A 24,473-nucleotide genomic window follows, 5' to 3' on the forward strand; every position below is an offset into this window, starting at 1 on the left:
ACAAAAGATTACAAAACATACAAAGAAACAGGAAGCAAAGGACCAGACCTAGGGCATAATGGACAAAGACTTTTTTAAAACGGCACTAAATATGCTCAAAGAGCTAAAGGAAAACAAAGACAAAGAACTAACAGGAAACAGGAAATGACAGATGAAAACAAAGAGACTATCAACAGAGGGGTGGAAATTTTGAAAAGGAACCACAGCTGAAGACCAATGGAACAGAAATTTAAAATTCACAAGAGGGGTTCAACAGCAGATTGGAGTGGCTGAAGAAAGAATTGGTGAACTTGAAGACAAGACAACTGAAATCAACCACTTTGATGAAAGAATGAAAAAAAGTAAACAGAGCCTGAAGAACTTGTGTGACACCACCAAGTGTACCAATATACACACAATGGGAGTCTCAGAAAGAGAAGAAAGGAACAGAGAGAATATTCAAAGAAATATTGGCTGTAAACTTCCCAAAGTTAATGAAAGACATGAAAATACACATCCAAGGTGCTCAAGAACCTCCATTTTAAGAAACAGGAAAAAGGGCATACCAGGTAAGTGTATTTTTCCTGACCTATTCTAGGGCCCAAGTAGAAAACTGGATTTACATCTAATAACATCCCCATTGGTTAAACTATTTAATACAGCACTTAAATATGCTATGCAGTGTTCTAAGCATTTTACAAAAGTTATCTCACTTCATTCTCATAACAACCCTAGGAAACAGGACTACATCTTTTACCTCTTAATATGTAACAAAAGAATTTTGCATGTATAACTTTTTTAAAGTAATGTGTCAAAATATAAATATCAAGTGAGTTTTTTCTTTATATTACTCTTAATATTATCCAAGAATCTGTTGTTTATTCTTACCACGATTCTGGTTCCATTCATGTGCTTCTCCTAAGTACTTCACATCAAACTGGTACTGTCCATTTATATAAAAATAATCATCAGTACTAAGAATGACTCCAGCTGGATTATCCTCTTGCAAAGTCCTGCAAATGAAAAATGCAATTGTTTTCATTAATTTTTCTTTCTAAAATTTTCAAATGTTTACAAAGTCATTATTCAAATAAAAGATTAAGTATTATTTAAAAGAACACTGTATTACGCATACAAATCATATCAGAAATCTTCTATACGGAAGTCTGACTTCTACGAAAACTGATCAAAAGAAGGTCTATTTTTACTTAATATAATTATTCAGTAACTTTAAAAAAAATTTATAACAAGACTTTTATCCTTAAGTATGAAGATTTCAAGATTAACACATTATTATCAAAAAAACTGGTAATTGAAAATGCTTCAGTCGTGGGCATTTCTTCACCTAGTCACCTGATACACATTGAACTACTTTACCCACTGGAAGCAGGAGGTAACTGCTTAGGAAGCAAACGCTAAGTACTAAGATGGAACAGATATTGAAAAGCAGATAAAACTCTTTGCAAATTGCTATAAATTTAGTGAACATGCCAAAAATATCAAAAGATAGAATTAAATTAATAGATTATTAACATAAAGTTACATAAAATTATCCAAAGATAAGTTTTCTTAACATCTCTTTCTTGATTCTTGAATTTATCTTCTATATAATTGGGGTACATACAAAAACTAAGCATATAAAATCCAGAGACATTACTAACACTAATACTTTTGATCATTATAATATATCGCCATTTATCCTCTCCTCCTAAAATACATATAAATACATCTAAAGCTAAAATATACCTTCCAAATTTAATTAATTTCTATTAGCATCTACTATGTGCCAGGCACTATTCTAAGCACTAAGAATACAAGTGAACAAAAGACAAAAATTCTTGCCCTCTTGAGCTTATATTCTAGTGAACACTCACTTGATCCCCCTTCTAAGACATCTAAATTTATTCTCTTCTCCTTTATCTCTAAATTTCACCTTCTCTGACATTTCCTCTTTTCTTTTGCCTTTAAGCATGTATATATCTCAATTATCTTTAAAAAAAATTGTAACCAAAATGTTTAAGGACCCCTTTCATCTAATATTCAAATTCTCTCCTTCAACTGTTTCATATCCATTGCTTCCTTAACCCTTTTTATCTTCTACCCTCATAATTGTTTTTTAAGATATATCCATTTGTAACTTTCCTTCCAAATAAATTCAAAGCCTTTTTTCATACCCCATTTCCTTGAGCTTACACAGAGTTAAATTCTGTCAACTGCTCTCTCCATGAAAACTCAGCTTCCATGTCTCTGCACTATCCTACTTATCGCTCTCTCTTCATTCAAAAATTTAATTTCCTACTTTGTAACAAAAACTTTTTTCCTTCCCATTCTCTACCCCTGAAACCTAAGTTCTTCAGACCTGTCTCACAGCCCTGTCACCTTGGAAGGTACTATAGCAATCATGTTTTTAATTTCTGTAATCTGTTGCTTTAACATTTATAGGTCAGAGAAGATTAGCATGGCCCCTGCACAAGGATGACACGCAAATTCGTGAAGCATTCTATATTTTTTCTAAGCCCCCTCTTGATATAGATGTGGAGTGGACATGGCCATTCTAGGGTCCACAGGATGGAGGAATAGAGAATGGATTAGAGTGGACTTACTGATATTCTATTCATGAACTATTGTGATTAGTAATCAAAGAAAATGTGGCATTGGTGTGGAGTAAGTGGCCATGGTGGATGCTGGGGGTAGGGAGTGGGAGGAAGACATGTGATGTGGGGGCATTTTGGGGGTTGGAGTTGTCCTGGGTGGTGCTGCAAGGACAGTTACCAGACATTGTATGTCCTCCCATGGCCCACTGGGTGGACTGTGGGAGAGTGTGGGCTATGGTGTGCACCATTGACCATGAGGTGCAGTGATGCTCAGAGATGTATTCACCAAATGCAATGAATGTCTCATGATGATGGAGGAGGTTGTTGTTATGGGTGGAGGAGTGGGGTGAAGAAAGTGGGGGTATATGGGGACCTCATATTTTTTTAACGTAACATTAAAAAATAAATAGAAAAAAAAATGAAAAAATAAATAAATAAATTTTTTAAAAAAACAAGTGCTCCAAGGTGGCCAAGCCTCACCTATATATCTGCTATTCTGACTCCAGCATGCTTAAAAGTAAACAATCTCAAACTGGCGGGGGGTTCTGCTTTCAAATAAAGCCAAACAAGTTCATGTTAGCATACCCCTGCCTCACCACATGCTTCCCACAAAAATCACAATTAGATCACTTGCCCACAGTTCTGCCCAGCCTCTTCCTTGCCTTTCTTGTGACCAACCCTGGTGATTTCCCCATGTGGCACTGCGTGACCATGCAATGTTCTCCCCTGGGAACTGTGAGTATGATAAATATTTGGAAATCTTCCAGTCTCTCTCTCTTGATCTGCACCTGGCTTTACTATATCCCACACAAGACAGTATGAGCAAAACCGGTACCCTGTAGGTCCGATTTCTTTCATAAAATGCAACACCATGACTGATTATAATATTCATAAATATTACATTTGAATGATATGTTATTATTACTATTGCTATTAAATCAATGAGAAAAGATTAATATGGTTCTACAGAAGAATATTCTTATAAGTATATAAGCAGAATATGCAGAAGTTTACTAGAAGTTAAATTCAAAAAAAGCATATCAAAAAACAACTTAAAATTTAAGTTTGTAATGACATTCCCAGAATATATATGCATATTCTAGGACTAGATATATGCAGGATCGAAAAAAAAAGACCAAGTTAAGAACAGAGAATGGATAAGTTAAAACTAGGAAGAAAAAAAACCAAGAACTAAAAAATAAAATGCATTAGGTGTAAATCTTCTGGAATTTAAAGGGTGGGTGGGGACTATAAAAACAATACTCTTGGAGCTGATGTGGCTCAAGCGGTTAAGTGCCTGCTTCCCACACGGGAGGTCCCGGGTTCAGTTCCCAGTGCCTCCTAAAAACAAAAAAACAGACAATAAGCAAACAAACAAAAAAACCAACTCAGGAGAGCCAATGTGGATCAGTGGTTGAGCACGCGCTTCCCACATACGAGGTTCCAAGTTCAATATCCAGCCCCAGTACATCAAAAAAAAAAAAAAAATACTCAAAGAAGTATACCTGAAACCATAAAAAAACCTGCCTAAACCCTGAATCCTGTCTCCCAGACCAAGGCATACACAGATTTGTCCACAACCTACCATAACTACAAAGGAACATAGATGGATATATAAGATAAAATAATTGAGGATACAGTATTTTGCAATAAATAAATCCATTGAAAACTGTAAGTCCTGTGACTACCAGTACTCATCCTAAGCACTCTTCCCTTAAATCACCCATTTCTAAAATCATCATTTAACCAACATGCTACAATCCCAAATTCATAACTATCAGAAGTCTACTAGTAGAAATCTTCTATTCTAAGATCTCCTTTCCATGAATTCACAATCAATTATAAGTTGAACTCATTCCTCTTCCATTCAAATGAAGTCTCTTTCACATAAAGCTAATTCTGTTGATTTCGCAAGCTCACAATCTTGGAATCATCTTTGATTTTTCCTTCTCTTAGGTCTCTTAAAAAGTTAGTCTAGGGAAGTGGATATGGCTCAAGCCATTGGGCTCCCGCGTACCACATGGGAGATCCCAGGTTCAGTTCCCAGTGCCTCCTAGAGAAGATGCACAGACACCGAGTTGGTGGGACAGGCTGGTGTGGCAAACTGACACAACAAGATTACTCAAGAAAGGAGACACAAAGAGAAAACACAATGAGAGAGATAACAAAGCAGGGAGTAGAGGTGGCTCAGGTGATTGAGCACCTCTCTCCCTCATGGGAGGTCCCAGGTTCAGTTCCCAGTGCCTCCTAAAGAGAAGAGGAGCACACAGCAAATGGATACAGAGAGCAGTGGGCACAAATGATAAGGGAGGGGAATAAATAAATAAAAATAAACCTTAAAAAAAAAGAAGTTATTCTGCGATGAAAGAATTTAATGAAAACTTTTGAAGAAAATAGTGGTATTATCTACAAAGTTAGGAAAAATTTAGTAAAAAGAAACATTTTAGGGTTACTAAACAGGGCTGTTAATCAAAAGTATTTCATATGCCCAGACTTATCTATCTGTTATAAATATCCAGGCTCATGCATTATAAAACTTTTAAACTTAATTCATACCTTGCCAAAAAAGATTTTCCTGATCCTGGAAGTCCTCTGAGAAGAACAAGAACTAGGCCAACATAAGATGTCTTCTTCCTTACAGCCTGACAAACTGGAGTTTCTTGTACTTGATAAGCACTTGTTCCCTCTTTGCTTCTCCATACCTTTGTTGGGAAAGTGTGAGAAATAACTGACGGTGGAAATGTATAACTCATAGGTCCCCAATGTGTAGCTGTGGTCACAACTGGAGTTATAAAGCCATGGTTTCCTTGAAAGAGGTCAAAAGCAGGAATCATTGGATTCCATATTGGTGGGGGTGGAGGAGGAGGCAGCAGTAAAGGGAGAGGGGTAAGTACTGGACAGCAATTCACATCCTTCCCCTTTGGTAACAGTTCAGTATGTTTGTATGGTTTGAAAGTGAACCCTTCAGAAGGTACAAACACATCAGAGGCAGAAGCAGTTTTTTGATCCCCATCTATATCTAGTAAATCAAGCCCAGGATTTTGTGCAGAAAGATTTAAAGGAGCCTGAAGTTCGTTGGTATCCATATCAACAGGGACTTGAAACAATTGAGCTTCAATACATTCAGATTCTAAAAGTTCTGTCTGTCTTTGATTGAGGTTGCTACAACCCACCATAGAGTCATCTGGTACATCTAAAGAACTACTAAGAAGACAATCTTCAGGATAGTCATCTTCCAGTGCAAATGTGCTATCCCTTAAACTTTTGGACTCATTAAAAACTGAATGCGAAGTTAGTAAGTTTACACTTAATGTAGAGGCAGAATTCCCTAAATTTTCATTTTTCACATCTATATTTTGTGTAGAAAGAATGGGAGTCACACTATTTGAATCTGAATTTATAAATTCACCAGAGTCACTAAAACTATTAACATCTTGCAAAGGCAAAAATGAGCACACTTGGTCATCAGAATTGTTCAGTTTCTCAAAAGCATTTTCTATTAAGGAATCCAAGTCTTCAGTTAGCTGCATGTTCACAAGCGAATCCATTTTTGAATTCTTCCTATCTTCCTCAAAAGGACACTTTTCCATTATATCACTTCCTGCTGCACTTCCATGGGTCCCAGAAGCAAGTAAGCTTTTTTCTGTCTTGGCATCAGCAGCAGATAATTCTAATAGACAATCCATGGCATTTTCAACTGTATAACAACAAAAGAAAATATATATATATGTATTCAGAAAATAGTAAAATATAATTTAATTAAAATCTAGGTAAAATTATAGTGGACTTTGCACTGAATGGAATTCAATTCATTTCTTTTAATTAATATTTTACTTATATACCAAAGGTCAGTGTGAATTAGCAAAAGCTTTAAATTATGGAGATATACAATATTATTACTTTCAGAAAAACAATAACAAACTAAGCTAATAAAACTGTCAAAAAGGCAATATGCTTTACAGAATTTGTGGAGTAAATAAATGTACAAGTATCTGTAATTGTATGCATAGGATTATTCATAAAGGTCCTAAAACCAATTCATTTATTCAACCAGTACATACCTATTGCATTTCCCTTTAAATATTAAGCATTTAAAATATTCTTCTAGTAAATCTAATTTATATTGTCCTCACTAGAAACCTGATTTAAAACAAATAAATATTTATGAGCACCTACTACCTATCTGACAAAGTTGACCCTTAAAATATACAAATATAAACAGACGTCTTTTTTGCAGTCTAGTGGAGGACAATTACATTAAAAATTATTAAAATGTAAGATATTAAAATTTACATTATTAATCATGTAAAGATGCCATAGCAGCTTATAGGACAGTAAGGAAAGATTTCACATAAGGTGATTCATGAACTGGGACTTAAATATTCAAAAGAAACTTGCCAAACCCAGGAAAAAGGCAAAGCAAGTCATGAGAACACAGAGCATCTTTAAGGTATTAAGAGAAGCTGGTTTGAGCATGGGCACATGATGGTAAGGTGGATAAGAGAAAGAGATAAAACTGAAGAGGAAAATTAGGTGAAATAGGGAAAGTATATCATGCTAAGAAACGTCAATTTTATTTTTAAGGAAGCATGAGGAGAACCTACTAGTCATAGTAATCTATTTACCAATCTTTCAGCTAAAAGCTTTATAAACACCTACTCAATAAATCCTCGAATAATACTAGGAGGTATATTATCCCTATCAAATAGATGAAGAAAATGAAGTTCAAAAAACTCTAACTTGTCCCAAGTCACAAAGATAATAAGTGACAGAGTCAGGCCTGGTGCGTCTGACTCCAATGCTGAGCTCTTTCCATTATAACACAAATAGGGAGCCAAAAGAATTTTTAAGCATTTGATATTTGGGGTTCTTTTGTTTGTTTTATTTTTATGGTTTGTTTGTTTTAAGAAAGATAAATCTGGAAGCAGCACAGCACAGTAAATAACAGCTCTGGGTCTGGAGCCAGATCACCTGCACTTAAATCCCAGTTTCCCTACTTGCTTGTCAAGACACTTTGAACAAGTTACTTCCTAAGTCTCAAATTTCTCACTTGCAATATGGGGATAATAAAATCACCAACCCCATAGGTAGTGAGAATTAAATGAGATAATCCATGAAAAAGTGTTGTGCATAAGGCTTGGCACCTAGTAAGCACCCAATTAATGTTCCCTTAACAAGAAAAATAAAGAGGGATTGGAGGGGGCAAACCTGGCAAAGAGACCTGTTAGGGAACTATAGTAATACTAAAAAGGGTAAAAACCCTAAAAAATAGGAAAAATAAAATAAAAACAAATATGAGACATTTCTATGGGAAAATCTACATAACTGAAAAATCACCAAAGAAAATATCTAAACAATTCACATGAGTATAATGAAAAACAGCAATAAATAAAATTAAAAATAAAATTAAAAATATCAAGATAAGTAAGTGCGTAAACATATATATAAAAACAGAAAGTCCTTTATATAGATTGTTGAAAAAAATTTAAACCACAGAATAGAAAGAACGAAAAACACGTAAATAAACAAGTCACACAAAAATTAATGAACAATCATGTATAAAAATGTTCAATAATTCTCTTTACCAAAACAAAACAAAAATTTAATAAAATGTACAATTTTACTCCTAATTAAAATACTACTACTTCATGATGAAAAGGCTGAAGTGAAACTGCTATTCTTTTACAGCACTGGGTGATATAATAAATCAGGACACCTCCTTGTTTGGCAATTTAGCAGTTTGTCTCCAAGAGACTAAAACTATTCTCACCATCTGACTTAAGAAAATGTAATTTTGGAAAGAAGAAAAGAAGCTAAAAGAAGAAATAAGCTATCTGTACCAAGATGTCTATACTGGTACCAATATTAATTATTCATGAAAATCTTAGATACGGTCAAATATATTAAAGGACAATTCAGTGGAAAATTAAAAACTTCTAAAAATAAATATAAAGAGTACAGCAACAGAAAAATGTTTATGTTATGTTAAGTAAAAAGAAGGCATAATACAAAACTTCTTCAATGCCATTATTTGAACTGTACAAAATATCAAATATTTTATGAACATGGTCTAGAAAAAAATCTTGAAATAAAGAAATATGTTCTTTTCTATTGTTAGGACATGAGGATAATACATTTTTGTTGTAAATACCCATAGCTATACTAGTAAATGTACCATAAATAATTTTTAAAGACATCTAAACTAGGAAATAATAAATGTTGAAATGTGAATTCTATACATATTTGAGGATGACACAGACTGCTGAAACCTTGTTTTCTGCATACGTAACACTATAGATAAAATATATTCATATGACAGAACACAATGACTGCAAATGGAAGTTTATCACACATTACTAAAACTTCCTAATAATTTGACTGTATGCTATATTATGACCAATAGCAATACTAAGCATCAACATTTAATTTATTTATAGTCAACTCTAATAGAGTTCCCCTATGTCACAAACATACCTCTAGAGAATTTATTACAATTTATTAATAACTTAACTAATACTGAAAACTTTAGAAAAATAAAAAGAAACTCACTTAATCCTCACCAAAAAGAATCTTATGAAACATACTATTATTTTTCTCAATAAATAAGAAAACTGAGACCCAGAGAGATTAAGTGGCAGAGCTAGAAATCATACCCAGGCTTTTTACCTCCAAAGCTAAGGTCTAAAACCATTCTAATCCACTAACTTCAACTCTTAAGTTTTTTATTCTCTTCATTAAAATTACCTATTCATTCAATAGTTATTGCCCACCTACTATGTATTTTACAGGTTGGGGATACAGCAATAAGGTTTTTAAAATCTGTCTTTATGGAGCTTACATTCAAAGGCAGTGTTTCTCAACTTGCAATGATTTTGCTCCCTGGGGAACATAAGACAATATCTGAACACATTTTTGGTTATCACAACTTGGGGCAGATGCAGATGGGATGAGAGGGTGGGGGTTGTGGTGGAATGTTACAGGCATTCAGTGAGTACTTGCCAGGGATGCCACTAAGCATCCTACAGTGCACAGGAGAGCCACTCACAACAAAGAATTATCAGCTCAAAATATCAGTAACGCCAACCTGTTCTAGAAGGAAGATAAAAACATATAAAACATAGAATATGGTATCAATAAATACATCTTACATCTAAAATTGTGTATTTCTTAGAGCAGAAACTATGCTTAATTCTTCTTCATATTCCCAATAATACCAAATGTAGTACCTTGCTCAGGTACCCAATAAATGATAATAAGTGATGAACAAAAAAGAAATTATAAGAGTTCATTTTTTCTATAATACTACTGGTCATGGTATAGTGCACAAAGTTTTCTTAAAAGATGCGAAGGGGTCAAACTAAACTTTTTCTCACCTTTGAAATCACATTCAGAAAGCATCAAATATACTACATCAGGATCCAGATCAGAAAACATCTCTGAGATACTGGTGAAGAGTTCTTCCTGATCAACTTTTGTATCATACATGGTAGGAAGAGTAGTGGTTGGCTCCTCATGACTAGCAATACTGGATACAACTTCCTTAGAGTTTGCAGTCTTCCGAAAAGGACTTCCCCCAAGATTTTTCCTTCTCCTTGGCATTCTGACTTCCAAAAACTAAAATGCTTCCCTTTTCTTATTTAAGATGTTTGAGAGTTAAGACATACCTCAAAGAAAACATGGTTATATATCTTGCACAATCCAGCAGTAATAAGACCTAAAATAGAAAGCAAGTAGAAACACTGAGACTATATAATTTTATTTCCATTTCTAAAATCAGAATGACATCTTTATTGAACTCTAAGAAAGTACCAACAATCTGGCAGGAAAGCCAAAATCCAAACTATTTCTCTCTCCAACATATTCAGGTTTTGCCAGGATTGAACATGTTAAAAATTAAGATATTAACAAAACTTAATGTATTTTCAGAACAGTGAGGACACTGTTTTAATACCAATATTTAAAACCATGACACAGTATACATAAATATAACTAGAATGCCTATTTAATACTACACTTGGGTGTCTAATAGACATCAAAAACTTCACATATCAAAAACCGAGTTCCTGATCGCCCCCTTCAAACCTGCTCTCCCCAGCATTTCCATTTCAGTTAACTGCAACTAATTGCTCAAGTCACAAGTCTTGAAACAATCCTTGACTCTTCTTATCCCATATCCAATCACTAAGGCAACCTAAGAAATGTATGATCATCTCTCATCATCCCGACTGCTACCACCTAGACTAAACCACCAGCACCTCCTGTCTGGATTATTCCAAGTCTCTTAATCAATCTCCCTTGACCTTTTCCATCTATGCAGCACAGCAAACAGAATGACTCAATTAAATCATAACTCAAATCATGCCTCTATTCTACTAAACTGTTCACTAGCTTCCCACCTCTTTCAGGGTAAAATACACAGCCTTTAAAATGACCTACAACCTGGACACCTGTTACCTCTGCTGTCACCCCCTGCTACTCTCTCACCCTCTTGCTCATTCTATGCTAGAAGCACTTAGCCTCCTCACTCTTCTTCAAATATACCAGCCATTCTCCTATCTGGGACCCTTATACCTTGATTCCCTCTACCTGAAATAGTTTTCTCCCTAGTATCTACATGATTTATTCTCTCACCACCTTCTTACCATTACTCAAATTGTACCTTCTCAGGAACTCAGCCACCCTATTCCCACATATACGTCTACCCTACTTTATTTTTCTCTATAGCACTTATCTTCTATCATACTCTATGTCTGATTCATTTATTCTGTTTATTACCCGTATACTCATTATGTAGAAGCTCCACAAGAGCAAGGACTCATTTATCTAGAGAACTCCAGACAGTCTGCTTGCTTTCTCTACTTGGATGGGTGTAATAGACATTTAAACTCAACATATCCAAAATGCAATGTCTGATCTTTTCCCTAAAATCTGCTCCATTTGGTCTGGCTCCATTATCTTTATTTCATCCGTATTCCTGCAATGGCTTCCTAATTGTTCTCCCTGCTTCCATCCTTGTCCCCTACAGTCTCTTTTCAACATAATAACCACAGTGATATTAACTCAACATAAATCAGACTCAATCAGGGGCTCCTCTGAACTTCCAAGTGGTTCTCCATTCTCTCTCAGAGTAAAAACTAAAGTCCTTATCATGGTCTATTTTTCTGCTCCCCCACCATTCTCTTCCCCAATATATTTGCATTGCTATTTTCTCATCTCCTTCAAATCTTTGTTCAAGTTTAACATTTTCAGTGATTTCTTCCCTGAATACCCAATTTAAAATCATATCTGATCTATCTCTACCACAGTTTCCCCTTCCCTGTAACAACCCATTGTCCGCCTTCTAAAAAACTATAAAACTTACCATTTAATAAAATGTATTGGGCCATATCTCTCTCCACCTTCTAGGAATGCATGGTCAGTATGGTAGCCCCCAGCCACATTTGCCTAATTAACTAAAATTAAATAAAACTTTAAATTTTACATATTAATATCAGTTCAGGAAGACTTCAGAGCAAAGAAAATTACTAGAGACAGAGAAGGCCATCATATAATGATAAAATATTCAATCCACCAAGAATATATAGCAACCCTAAATGTGTATGCACCAAACAACAAAAGAGTTAAAGCATAAATGAATAGAACTAAAAGGACAAAGAAAATAATCCACAATTACAGTTGTAGAGATCAACGACACTTTCTCAAAAATTGATAGAAAAGCTAGACAGAAAATAAGCAAGGATATAGATCTTGTTAATTGACAAGATCTAATCAACATTTATAGAACACTGTATTCAACAATAGCAGAATACACATTCTTTTCAAATGCCCAAACAAACCTCAACAAACTTAAGGGAATTAAAATATACAGTGTGGTCTCTGAACACAATAAAATCAAACTAGAATCAATAACCAAAAAAAAAAAAAAAAAACAGGAAAATCTCCAAACACTTAGTAACTAGACAACATACTTCTAAATAATCCCATGGTCAAAGAGAAAGTGCCAAGGAAAATAAGAAAACTGAATTATACTGAATGAAAATAAGATGGACTATATCAAGTGTGTAGGACACAACTAGAGTACTGATGGCAGAGAAATTTATAGCATGAAATTCATACATTAGAAAAGAGGAAAACTTAAAAATCAATAATCTAAACCCCCACCTTAACACCTTAAGAACACAGGAAAAAAAAAAAAAAGTGAAGTAAACCCATAGTCAGCAGAATCCAGGAAAGAAGAAAGAGTAGAAATCAGTAAGATGTAAAGCAGGGAAACAATAGAGAAAATCAATGAAACAAAGAGCTGTTTGATATGTTCTTTGAAAATATCGATAAAACTGGCAAACCTATAGCAAAACTAACAAAGAATAAAAGACACAAATTTCCAAAATCAGGAATGAAATGAGGGGTATCAATATAGACCCAATAAACATCAAAAGAACAATAAGGGAATACTTATGAACAACTGTACACACAAAAATGTGACAAGATCTATGAAAGGGACCAACTTCTCAAAAACCACAAACTACTACAACTAGGCCAATATGCTGGTGAGTTTAGAATATTCACAGATAAAGAGAAACTGCGAGAGTTTGTAACCAAGAGACCAGCTCTGCAGGAAATACTGAGGGGAGTGCTACAGACTGAAAAGAAAAGACAGGAGAGAGAGGCTTGGAAGAGAGTCTAGGAATGAAGATTTTTATCAATAAAAGTAAGAGTGTAAAAAGAGTGAAAATTAGATATGACAGATAAAAACCCAAAGGTCAAAATGGGTGAATAACTACCTTTACAGTAATTACACTGTAAGTTAATGAATTAAACTCCCAAATCAGAAGGCACAGACTGGCGGAATGGATAAGAAAATATGAGTCATCAATATCCTGTCTACAACAAACTCATCTGAGACCCAAGTACACCAATGGATTGAAAATGAAAGGCTGGAAAAGGATAGTCCACACATGCAGTAACCAAAAAAAAAAAAAAAAAAGCTGGAGTAGCTATACTTATATTGTACTTACATTGGATGAAATAATACTTTAAAAGCAAAACTGTTATTAGAGACAAGGAAGGATATTATATTTCAATAAAAGGGGCAATTCATGGGAAGCCAATATGGTTCAGTGGTTGAGTGCCAGCTTCCCACCTAAGAGGTCCTGGATTCAATCCTTGGCTCTGGTACCAAAAAAAAAGGGGGGTAGGGGGGGTGGGAGGAGGGTGGCGGTGGCAATTCACCAGAAAGAAATAAAAATCTTAAATATATACACACCTAACTAGGGTGTCCCAAAATACATGAAGTAACACTGGCAAACTGAAGAGAGAAATAGATGTCTCCACAATAATAGTTAGAGACTTCAATATGCCACTCTCAGCATTAGAAAGAACATATGGGCAGAGGATCAATAAACAGAGAGCCTGAACAATATGATAAATGGACTAAATCTAATAGACATATACAGAACACTGAACCCCAAAACAGCAAGATATACATTCTTCTCAAGTGCTCATGGATCTTTCTCCAGAATAGACCATATGTTAGGTTACCAAGCAGATCTCAAAAACTTCAACAAAATCAAAATTATACAAAGCACTTTCTCTGATCATAATGCAATAAAGCTGGAAATCAATAACAGGTAGGAAAAAAAACACAGAAAATTCACAAATATATGGAGTTTAAGGAAAACACTCAAATAATCAGTGTATCAAAGAAATTTAGAGAGAAATCAATAAATATCTTGAGACAAATAAAAACAAGAACACAACATATCAGAACTTATGGGATGCATGAAAGGCAATGCTGAAAGGGAAATGTATAACCTTCAATGCTTACATTTAAAAAGAAGAGCTAAAATCAATGACCTAACTACACAGCTGGAAGAACCAGAAAAAGAACAGCAAACTCATCCCAGAGCAAACAGAAGGAATGAAATAAAAAACAAAGACAAGAACAGAAATAAATGAAATTGAGAACAACAATAAAAAAAAAAGAGAATTAACAAAACTAAAAGTTGGTTCTTCAAGAAGATTAACAAAATAGACAAACCCTCAGCTAGGGTGACAAAGAAAAAGAGAGAAGCTGTAAATGAAATAAAATAAAAAATGAAAATGGTGACATTACTACTGCCCCCACAGAAATAGAAGAGATCATAAGAGGATACTATGAACAACTGTATGCTAACAAAGTAGATAATGGAAAGAGTCCTAGGAAAGGAATATACAAACAACCTACACTGACCCAAAAGAAATAGAAGACCTCAACAAACCAGTCACAATTAAAGACACTAATAAAGTCATCAAACAACTCTCCAATATGAAAAGCCCAGGACCATGTAATTTCACAGGTGAGTTCTACCAAGCATACAAAGAAGATTTTTAATACCAGCCTTATACAAACTCTTCCAAAAAAGTAAACAAGAAGGAACGCTACCAAACTCATTCTATGAAGCCGATATCACCTTAACACCACAGCCAGAAAAGATAATATGAAAAAAGAAAATGACAGACTGATTTCCATAATGAATAGAGATGCAAAAATCCTCAACAAATTAATTGCTAATCAATTCCAACAACATATTAAAAGAATTATTCATTATGGGGAAACGGACTTGGCCCAGTGGTTAGGGCGTCCATCTACCACATGGGAGGTCCGCGGTTCAAACCCCGGGCCTCCTTGACCCGTGTGGAGCTGGCCCATGCACAGTGCTGATGCACGCAAGGAGTGCCGTGCCACGCAGGGGTGTCCCCCACGTAAGGGAGCCCCATGTGCAAGGAGTGCACCCCGTAAGGAGAGCCACCCAGCGCGAAAGAAAGTGCAGCCTGCCCAGGAATGGTGCCACACACACGGAAAGCTGACACAACAAGATGACACAACAAAAAGAAACACAGATTCCCGTGCCACTGACAACAACAGAAGCGGACAAAGACGACGACGCAGCAAATAGACAGAGAGAACAGACAACCGGGGTGGGGGGGGAGGGGAGAGAAATAAATAAATCTTTAAAAAAAAAACAAAACCCATAGCTAATGTGATGTTAAGTGACATTATGTTAACTGAAGTAAGCCAGACACAAAAGGACAAATATTGCATTGTCTCACTAATACAAACTAAATACAAAGAATAAACGCATCAAGTTAAAACCTAGATTAAAGGTTATTAGGAGATAAAAGGCAGGCTGAAGGAAGCAGATGTGGCTCAGGCAACTGAATTCTCACCTGCCACATGGGAGGTCACTAGTTCAGATCCTGGTGCTTCCTAAAGAGGATATCAAGCTGGTATAACAAGAAACACAAGAAGAAAAAAACATAATGAGAGATACACAAAGCAGGAAGCAAAGGTTCCCAGTGCCTCCTAAAGAAGACAGTGAGCTGCTGTGACAGGCAGGCATGGCGATCAGACACAACAAGATGATGCAACAAGATGCTACAAGAAATAAAGAACTGGGAAGCAGATTTGACTCAATGGATAGAGCATCCACCTACCACATAGGAAGTCCAAGGTTCAAACCCAGGGCCTCCTGACCTGTGTGGTGAAGCTGGCCCACGTGCAGTGCTGATGCACTCAAACAGTGCCATGCCATACAGGGGTGCCCCCCGCGTAGGGGAGCCCCATGCGCATGGAATGCACCCCATAAGGAAAGCCACCCCGCAAGAAAAAAGTGCAGCCTGCCCAGGAGTGGGACCGCACACACGGAGAGCTGACTCAACAAGATGATGCAACAAAAAGAGACACAGATTCCCGGTGCTGCTGACAATAATACAAGCAGACACAGAAGAACACAGAGTGAATGGACCCAAAGAGCAGACAACGGGGCGGGGGGGGGAGGGGGAGAAATAAATAAATTTTTTAAAAAAAGAAAAGGAATAAAGAACTTAACAAACCAATCATATTTAAAGCAATTGAATCTGTCATCAAAAACCTCCCAGCAAGAAAAGTCTAGGACCCAATGGCTTCACAAATGAAGTCTACCAAGCATTTTGAAAAGATTTAGCACCAAGCCTGTTTAAACTCTTCCAAAAAAAATTGAGGAGCGAAAATTACCCAACATATTTTATAAAGCCAACATTACCCTAATACCAAAGCCAGATAAAGATACTACAAGGAAAGAAAATTAAAGACCAATCTCTCTAAAGAACATAGATGTAAAAATTCTCAACAAAATACTTGCAAATCAAATCCTACAGCATATCAAAAGATTTATACATCACAACCAAGTGGGATTTATTCCTGGTATTGCAAGACTAGTACAACATATGAAAGTCAGTCAACGCAATATACCACATTAACAAACTGAAGGGAAAAAAAAACACATGATCATCTCAATTGATGCAGAAAAGGCATTCAATAAAACCCAGCATCCTTTTTTAATAAAAACATTTGAAAAGATAGGAATAGAAGGAAAATTCCTCAATATGATAAAAGGCATATATGAAAAACCCACAGCCAATATCATACCCAATGGGGAAAACTGAAAGCTTTCCCTATAACATCAGAACAAGACAAGGATGCCCACTATTAACATTTTTATTCAATATTGTACTAGAAGTTCTATCTAGGTCAATGACACAAGGAAAAAAAAATTGAGGCATCTAAATAAGAAAAGAAGAAATAAAATCCTCACTATTTAGGATGACATGATCCTGTATTTAGAAAATTCTTAAGTATCCACAACAAAGGTAGTTGAGCTCAGCAAAGTGGCAAGATACAAGATCAACACGCAAAAATCAGTAATGTTTTTGTTTACTAGTACTGAACAATCTGAGGAGGAAATCAGGGGGGACATTCCATTTACAATAGCAAAAAAAAAAAAAAGACTCAAACACATAGGAATTAATTTAACCCAAGAAGTACAGGGCCTATACGCAGAAAACTATAAAACAATGCTAAAAGAAATCAATGAAGGCGGCAGACTTGGTCCAGTGGTTACCACACAGGAGGTCTACCACATGGGAGGTCTGCAGTTCAAACCCCGGGCCTCCTTGACCCGTGTGGAGCTGGCCCATGCACAGTGCTGATGCGCGCAAGGAGTGCCCTGCCATGCAGGGGTGTCCCCCGCGTAGGGGACCCCCACACTCAAGGAGTGTGCCCCGTAAGAAGAGCTGCCCGGCGCGAAAGAAAGTGCAGAGCCCACCCAGGAGTGATGCCGTGCACATGGAGAGCTGACGCACAAGACGATGCAACAAAAAGAGACACAGATTCCCGGTGCCTCTGATAAGAATACAGGCAGACACAGAAGAACATGCAGCAAATGAACACAGAGAACAGACAACCGGGGTGGGGAGAAGGGGAGTGAAATAAATAAATAAATAAATAAAATCTTAAGAAAAAAGGAAGAAATCAATGAAGACCTAAACAAATGGAAAGACATTCTGTATTCATGGATGGGAAAACTAAATAACATGAAGATGTCGATCCTACCCAAACCAATTTATAGATTCAATGCAGTACCAATCAAAATTCCAACAGCCTACTTTACAGAAATAGAAAAGACAATTACCAAATTCATTTGGAAGGGAAAGTGCAACCGATTAGCCAAAAGCATCCTAAAAAAGAAGAGCATCACAGGAGAACTTTAACTGCCTGACCTTGAAACATATAACAAAGCAACAGTGGTAAAAAAAAAAAAACAAAAAAAAAAAAACACCATGATACTGGCATAATGATAGACAAATCAATCAGTGGAATAAAACTGAGAATCCAGAAATAAACCCTAACCTCTACGGTCAACTAGTTTTTTACAAACCTACCAAGTCCATGTTAATAGGACAAAACAGTCTCTTCAACAAATGGTGCTGGAAGAACTGGATATCTATAACCAAAAGAATGAAAGAGGACCCCTATCTCACTCCCTACACAAGAATCAACTCAAAATGGATCAAAGACCTAAAATAAAAGCCAGGACCATAAAACTACTAGAAGAAAATGTAGAGAAGCATCTTCAAGACCTTGTGGTAGGTAATGGCTTTTTGGACCTTACACCCAAAGCAATGCAACAAAAGAAAAAAACAGATAAATGGGACCTCCTCAAAATTAAACACTTTTGCATCTCACAGGACTTTGTCAAAAGGGTGAAAAAGCAGCTGACTCAATGGGAGAAAGCACATGTCTGATAAGGGTTTTATATCCAGGATATATAGAGATGTTACAACTCAACAATAAAAAGACAAACAACACAATTAAAAAATGGCCAAAAGACTTGAATAGACATTTGTCCAAAGAAGAAATACAAATGGAAAAAAAACACATGAAAAAATAGTCAACATCACTAATGATTAGGGAAATGCAAAGCAAAACTTCAATGAGATTTCATTTCACACCTATCAGAATGGCCACTTTTAAAAGGACAGAGAACTACAAGTGTTGGAGAGGATGTGGAAAGATAGGAACACTTATTCACTATTGGTGGGAAAGCAACATGGTTCAGTCACTATGGAGGCTGTTTGGCATTTCCTAAAGAAGCTGAAAATAGACTTGCCATGTGACCCTGCAATACCTCCACTGGATATATACCCAGAAGAACTGAGAGCAGTGACATGAATAAACATCTGCACACCTAAGTTCATAGCGGCATTATTCACAACTGCCAAAAGATGGAAATAATCCAGGTGTCCATCAACCAGTGAATGGATAAACAAACTGCGGTGTATTCACACAATGGAATATTATGCAGTTTTAAGAAGAAATGATGGGAAGCGGACTTGGCCCAATGGATAGGGCATATGCCTACCACATGGGAGGCCGCGCTTCAAACCCCGGGCCTCCTTGACCCGTGTGGAGCTGGCCCATGCGCAGTGCTGATACATGCATGGAGTGTTGTGCCACAGAGGGGTGTCACCCGTGTAGAGGAGACTCATGCTCAAGGAGTGCGCCCCATAAGGAGAGCCACCCAGCGCGAAAGAAAGTGCAGCCTGCCCAAGAATGGTGCTGCACACACGGAGAGCTGACACAACAAGATGATGCAACAAAAAGAAACACAGATTCCCGGTGCCATTGATAAGGACAGAAGCGGTCACAGAACACACAGCGAATGGATACAGAGATCAGACAACTGGGGGTGAGGGGATAAATAAATTAATTAATTAAATCTTTAAAAAGAAAAAGAAGAAATTATGTCATAAAGCATATGACAACATGGATGAACCGGGAGGATATTTGTTATACAAAGCACGTCAGACACAAAAGGACAAATGCTGTATGACTGTGTTACTATGATCCAAATATATTGTGTAACATACTGTATGATTTTTAAAAATATAAATGTATCCAGTACATTTAATTAAGAAATGCAAGTTTTTATTCAACTGTATTTTCTTTTTTAAAAACTGTTTATATTTTCAATTTATTTGCAAAATAAAGTTAAAAAAAAAATTGTAGGGGTCCTCAAAGTAATATGCAGGGCTCAAGCCACGATGCCAGGGAAGATTAATGTGTACAGCAGAGTGGTGAGGGTGTGGTCAGCTGTGTCTGTACCTGCAAGTAAGCAGAAAGGAGCTGATGTCCTGATAAAAAACTCAAAGAAAACCCTCCTCAAAGAACTTCACACCTGAAAGCCCCTGCTCTGAGAACAACGACCTAGTTACCTTCTTTAAATAAAGCTTATGGTGCCAGATCAGGGCCTTCGCTTTGCCATCAGCTAGCCCTGGCCCACCTGGCCCCCTCTAATCTTGTCTTTGTCTCTATGCGTCTTTTTTCAGCTCCTGTCCCCTCCCCTCAGGTTCTCAGTTCACCCGTGCAGGTCATAGCAAATAATAAAAGCAAACACAAGCACTAAAAAAAAACACATAAAATTGTACAACATAAACAGTAAACTCTAATGCAAACTATGGACTATAGTTAATAGTACATTATAATATTCTTTCAATTGTAACAAAGGTACCACACAAAGGTAGCAAAAACACAAATGTTAAAAATGGTGTGGGTATATGGGACTCTGTAGTTTGTGAATGATCTTTTTGTAAATACCTACTAAAATTTTTTTCCAAAAAAATCTAGTAAAATATACTTATACTGGTTAAAATATATATATACATTAGGGAGTGGGTGTAGCTCAGTGGCTGAGCGCCTGATTCCCATGTACGAGGCCCTGGGTTCAATCCCCAATACCTCCTAAAGAACAAAAAGCTATATATATGTATGTATGCATATTAAAAGAAAGAACAACTGCAAAGAAAGAAAAACTTTACAGGCCTCTCTCACAAAAACAGATTCAAAATTCCCAAACAAAACACTGAATTAATGATACATAAATGGTATGAATGATGTTATATAAAATATAAAAATTATATCAGTGATTTATAAAAGTGATTTATAATTGTGATCTATGTCAAAATTATCCTGAAAGAATAACAGGTTGTTTTTTAAAAGTCAATCACTATATTTCCAAACATCAACAAAATAAAGAAAAAAATCATACAATCATCTAAATATGCAGAAAAAGCATTTTATAAAAGTCAACACCTATTTGTGATAAAAAAAACTTTTCAACACAGGAATGAAAGGGAACCGATGAAGGTATTTATACCAGCAACAAAAATTCCTACTTAATTATGAAGTGCTGAAAGCTTTCCCTCTGTATTTACAAATGGGAAAAGAATCTGCTATCACCACGTCTATTCCAGCACAATAAGAAAAGGAAATAAAAGTTGTAAGTATTAAAAAAGAAAAAGTAAACAGACAACATGATCATGTGCACATAAAATTCAAAAGAATCTATAGGTTATCTATTGGATTAACCAATATAAGAAAAATTAAATGTTTTATAGTGTATGTTGAGTGAAATTTGTCTGTTTTGTTTTGTTTTGCCAGATTAGAATGCTATTTATTATAAGCTTAATTGGCACAAGCTTCACTGAACATACACTTCACTGTTACACAGGCTTGTAAATAGAAAAACACATTGGCTCAAAAAAAAATAATGGTATTTTAATATCAAATTTAAGTAAATGACTTCTAAAGAGAACATGTTATTTGTTTCAATAATTGAAGGTGGCTCTTGTGTGCATACTGTATCATGCATACATTGAATTATATGATATGTTGAAGACTAATGGAATCTGTAGCTAATTACCTATCTTGTTCTTGAAAACTGAAACTTGAGAACATAGTCTTATCTCTAACTATTCAAATAGATCATATAAGTGCCCTGATATATAGCTGTAAACCGATAATTCACGTAACTCATTTAGAGGAACCTTAGAAGGTACTGCTGTGTGATTATGACCCTGATATTGAAAAGTTGGAATAGTTTCCTCATTACAATACACAGCTCAAAAGCATAGGACTCAATGACTTTAGTATTTCAAAGAAGCCCCCATTTCAAGGAAAGAAATATATAACATCCAAGTAAGCATAGTTATGTTTGACATGGGGATGGTGGGATGTCCGTGACAAAAAAGCTAGTAAGTGCTCAATAAAAAGTTATCAGGTAAAAGCACTATTTTCCTTCATACTTGTATTTTTCTAATTACAGTTCTGCCACACATTTACCACCACTAAATACATTTATTTTTATTCTTTATTTAAATTCTAACTAATGATATTTCTTCCTAAATAGCCTCTATGGAAATTTTAATCTATTTTATTTAAGCCACTTCAATAAATAAAAATTGTCCCCTAAATGAAATACCTTTGAACTTTATAAGCAGCTGCCATGAAGCACATTTTAAAGCCACCTTTGATTTGGTATAAAAACAATTTGGCAATGCAATAGAATTACATGACCTTGGCAAGACCCAACATGTACAGTAAATCTTGATGAAAAACACAGGCTATAGCTCAGTTAATTTGGCAAGGTTGTTGGACAGTAGGTAAAGAGAGATTGTATTTCTTTATACAAGCAACAATTAGAAAATAAAATTAAATCCAATGGTCAATTCTCATTCACCTTTCTTGCTCTATCAGCAGCACTTACAGTGGAAGTTGATCAATCCTTCTTCCTAAGAACAACTATTTTCTCCCAGCCTTGAGGACAACTGCATCCCTCATGGTTTTCTCTTTTCTCACCTTGAAAATGATGGAATGCTCCATGACCTCTCCTTTTCCACATCTTATAAATACCTTTGAAACTCCTTCAATCTCACCCAGTCTTCTAAACACTATCTACACGCTGGCTCTCAAATCTCCAACTGCATCTCTTCCCCAACCCCAAGTCCATATCAAACTACCTCACAGAACATCTCCCACTATGTGTATCCAAGAGATTTCTCAAACCTAGAATGTCTAAAATTCATCTCCAGATCCTCCACTACAGACTTGCTCTAACTACGGTCTTCTCAATTTCAGCTAATAGTATATTAGACTTCTTAGACTTTCAGAACTTTTTCCACTGTATCTACTTGTATGGAAAAGATCTAAACATATAAGCAGTTTGAATGTATAATCTATGGTAGCTTAGTGAAGAAATTGAGATATGAAAACATATACAGCAGACAGTATCTTCCAAAAATCAGTTTTAGTTTGTATATCCTCCTTATTTCAAACCTACTGCTTCCACTATAAGTGATGCTCATGTTTCAACTCTTTTATCACCTGATCTTATGTAGCTTCCTTTTTCTGAAATGAGATTTGTTATTAATATACTAGTTGAAAAATGTTTGTATGGCTTCTTCACACACATACCTGACCTAACTAGAGAGTGAATTCTAAAGAGATACACGATGGGTAAGTAGGATTTGATATATTATTTTAAAAATGTGAAAAGACTGGCTCAACTGAAGAACTTAAAGGTAAATATAAAGGGAAGCGGATTTGGCTCAACTGATAGAGCATCTGCCTACCACATGGGAGGCCCAGGGTTCAAACTCCTGATCCATGTGGTGAGGTGGCCCACGTGCAGTGCTGATGCATGCAAGGAGTGCCGTGCCACACAGGGGTGTCCCCGCATAGGGGAGCCGCATGCACAAGAAGTGCACCCCGTAAGGAGAGCTGCCCTGTGCGAAAAAAGTGCAGCCTGACCAGGAGTGGCATCGCACACACAGAGAGCTGACGGAGCAAGATGACTCAGCAAAAAAGAGACAGAGACCCTGTGCCGCCGACAAGAATACAAGCGAACACAGAAGAACACACATCAAATGGACACAGAGAGCAGACAATGGTGGGGGGGAGGGAGGAAGGGGAAAGAAAAAATAAAAATAAATCTTTAAAAACAATTAAAAAAATGTTCTTAAGTAAATATAAATTTCTATTAATAATACTATGAAACCCCACACATATCAAAACAAAACAAAAAAATACTATCAATATAAACTATAAACTATAATTATACTGTACTCTAATATACTATATATTACGTAGTATACTACTATATATAATTGTATTATAGTAGTACTACACTACTAATTATAGTATTATAGTGGGAATTATTATATAATCACAGTATTACAATACTTCATAACTTTGACTAAAACACAACACAATATAGGGTTTTTTGTGTGTTTTTTTTAAAGATTATTTCTCTCCCCATCCCGTCCCCACCCCCATCCCAGTTGTCTGTTCGCTGTATCTCTTTGCTGCGTGTTGTTCTTTTTGTCTGTTTCTGTTGTTGTCAGCGGCATGGGAATCTGTGTTTCTTTTTGTTGCGTCATCTCGCTGCGTCAGGTCTCCATGTGTGCGGCGCCATTCCTGGGCAGGCTGAACTTTCTTCTGCGCTGCGCAGCTTTCCTTACAGGGCACACTCCTTGCGCATGGGGCTCTCCTACGTGGGGAATACCCCTGAGTGGCATGGCACTCCTTGCTTGCATCAATACTGCGCATGGGCCAGCTCCATACGGGTCAGGGAGGCCCAGGGTTTGAACCACGGACCTCCCATGTGGTAGATGGACACCCTATCCACTGGGCCAAGTCCGCTTCCCCAATATAGGTTTCATATATGCATTTTCTAAGGCCTTCTACCTCTGTGATTCTATTTTAAT

The 24,473-nt window shown here is 36.2% G+C and overlaps 1 protein-coding gene and 1 non-coding gene across 11 annotated transcripts in view; one reads left to right on the forward strand and one right to left on the reverse strand.

The window, feature by feature from the left end:
* N4BP2 (NEDD4 binding protein 2) overlaps positions 1–24,473 on the reverse strand; it is a 118,067-nt gene that overhangs the window by 81,315 nt on the left and 12,279 nt on the right. For 8 of the 10 annotated variants that reach the window (XR_011649439.1, XR_009186313.2, XR_011649438.1 and 5 more), the window contains 3 exons: positions 9,947–10,287; positions 5,130–6,270; positions 868–992 (listed from right to left, as the gene is read on the reverse strand). Coding sequence is in view for 1 of the 10 variants with exons in the window: in XM_071216888.1 (XP_071072989.1) it covers positions 868–992; positions 5,130–6,270; positions 9,947–10,172 (1,492 nt within the window). In the remaining 9 variants the exon portion in view is untranslated. The remainder of the gene's footprint in view (positions 1–867; positions 993–5,129; positions 6,271–9,946; positions 10,288–24,473) is intronic. The other 2 variants (XR_011649442.1, XR_011649441.1) reach the window with 1 other exon arrangement.
* LOC111767138 (U6 spliceosomal RNA) lies at positions 2,383–2,489 on the forward strand. The gene has a single exon (XR_002799032.1). It is a non-coding gene; the product is annotated as a U6 spliceosomal RNA (small nuclear RNA).

This window comes from Dasypus novemcinctus, chromosome 1, assembly GCF_030445035.2.
Source record: "Dasypus novemcinctus isolate mDasNov1 chromosome 1, mDasNov1.1.hap2, whole genome shotgun sequence".
NCBI lineage: Eukaryota > Metazoa > Chordata > Mammalia > Cingulata > Dasypodidae > Dasypus > Dasypus novemcinctus.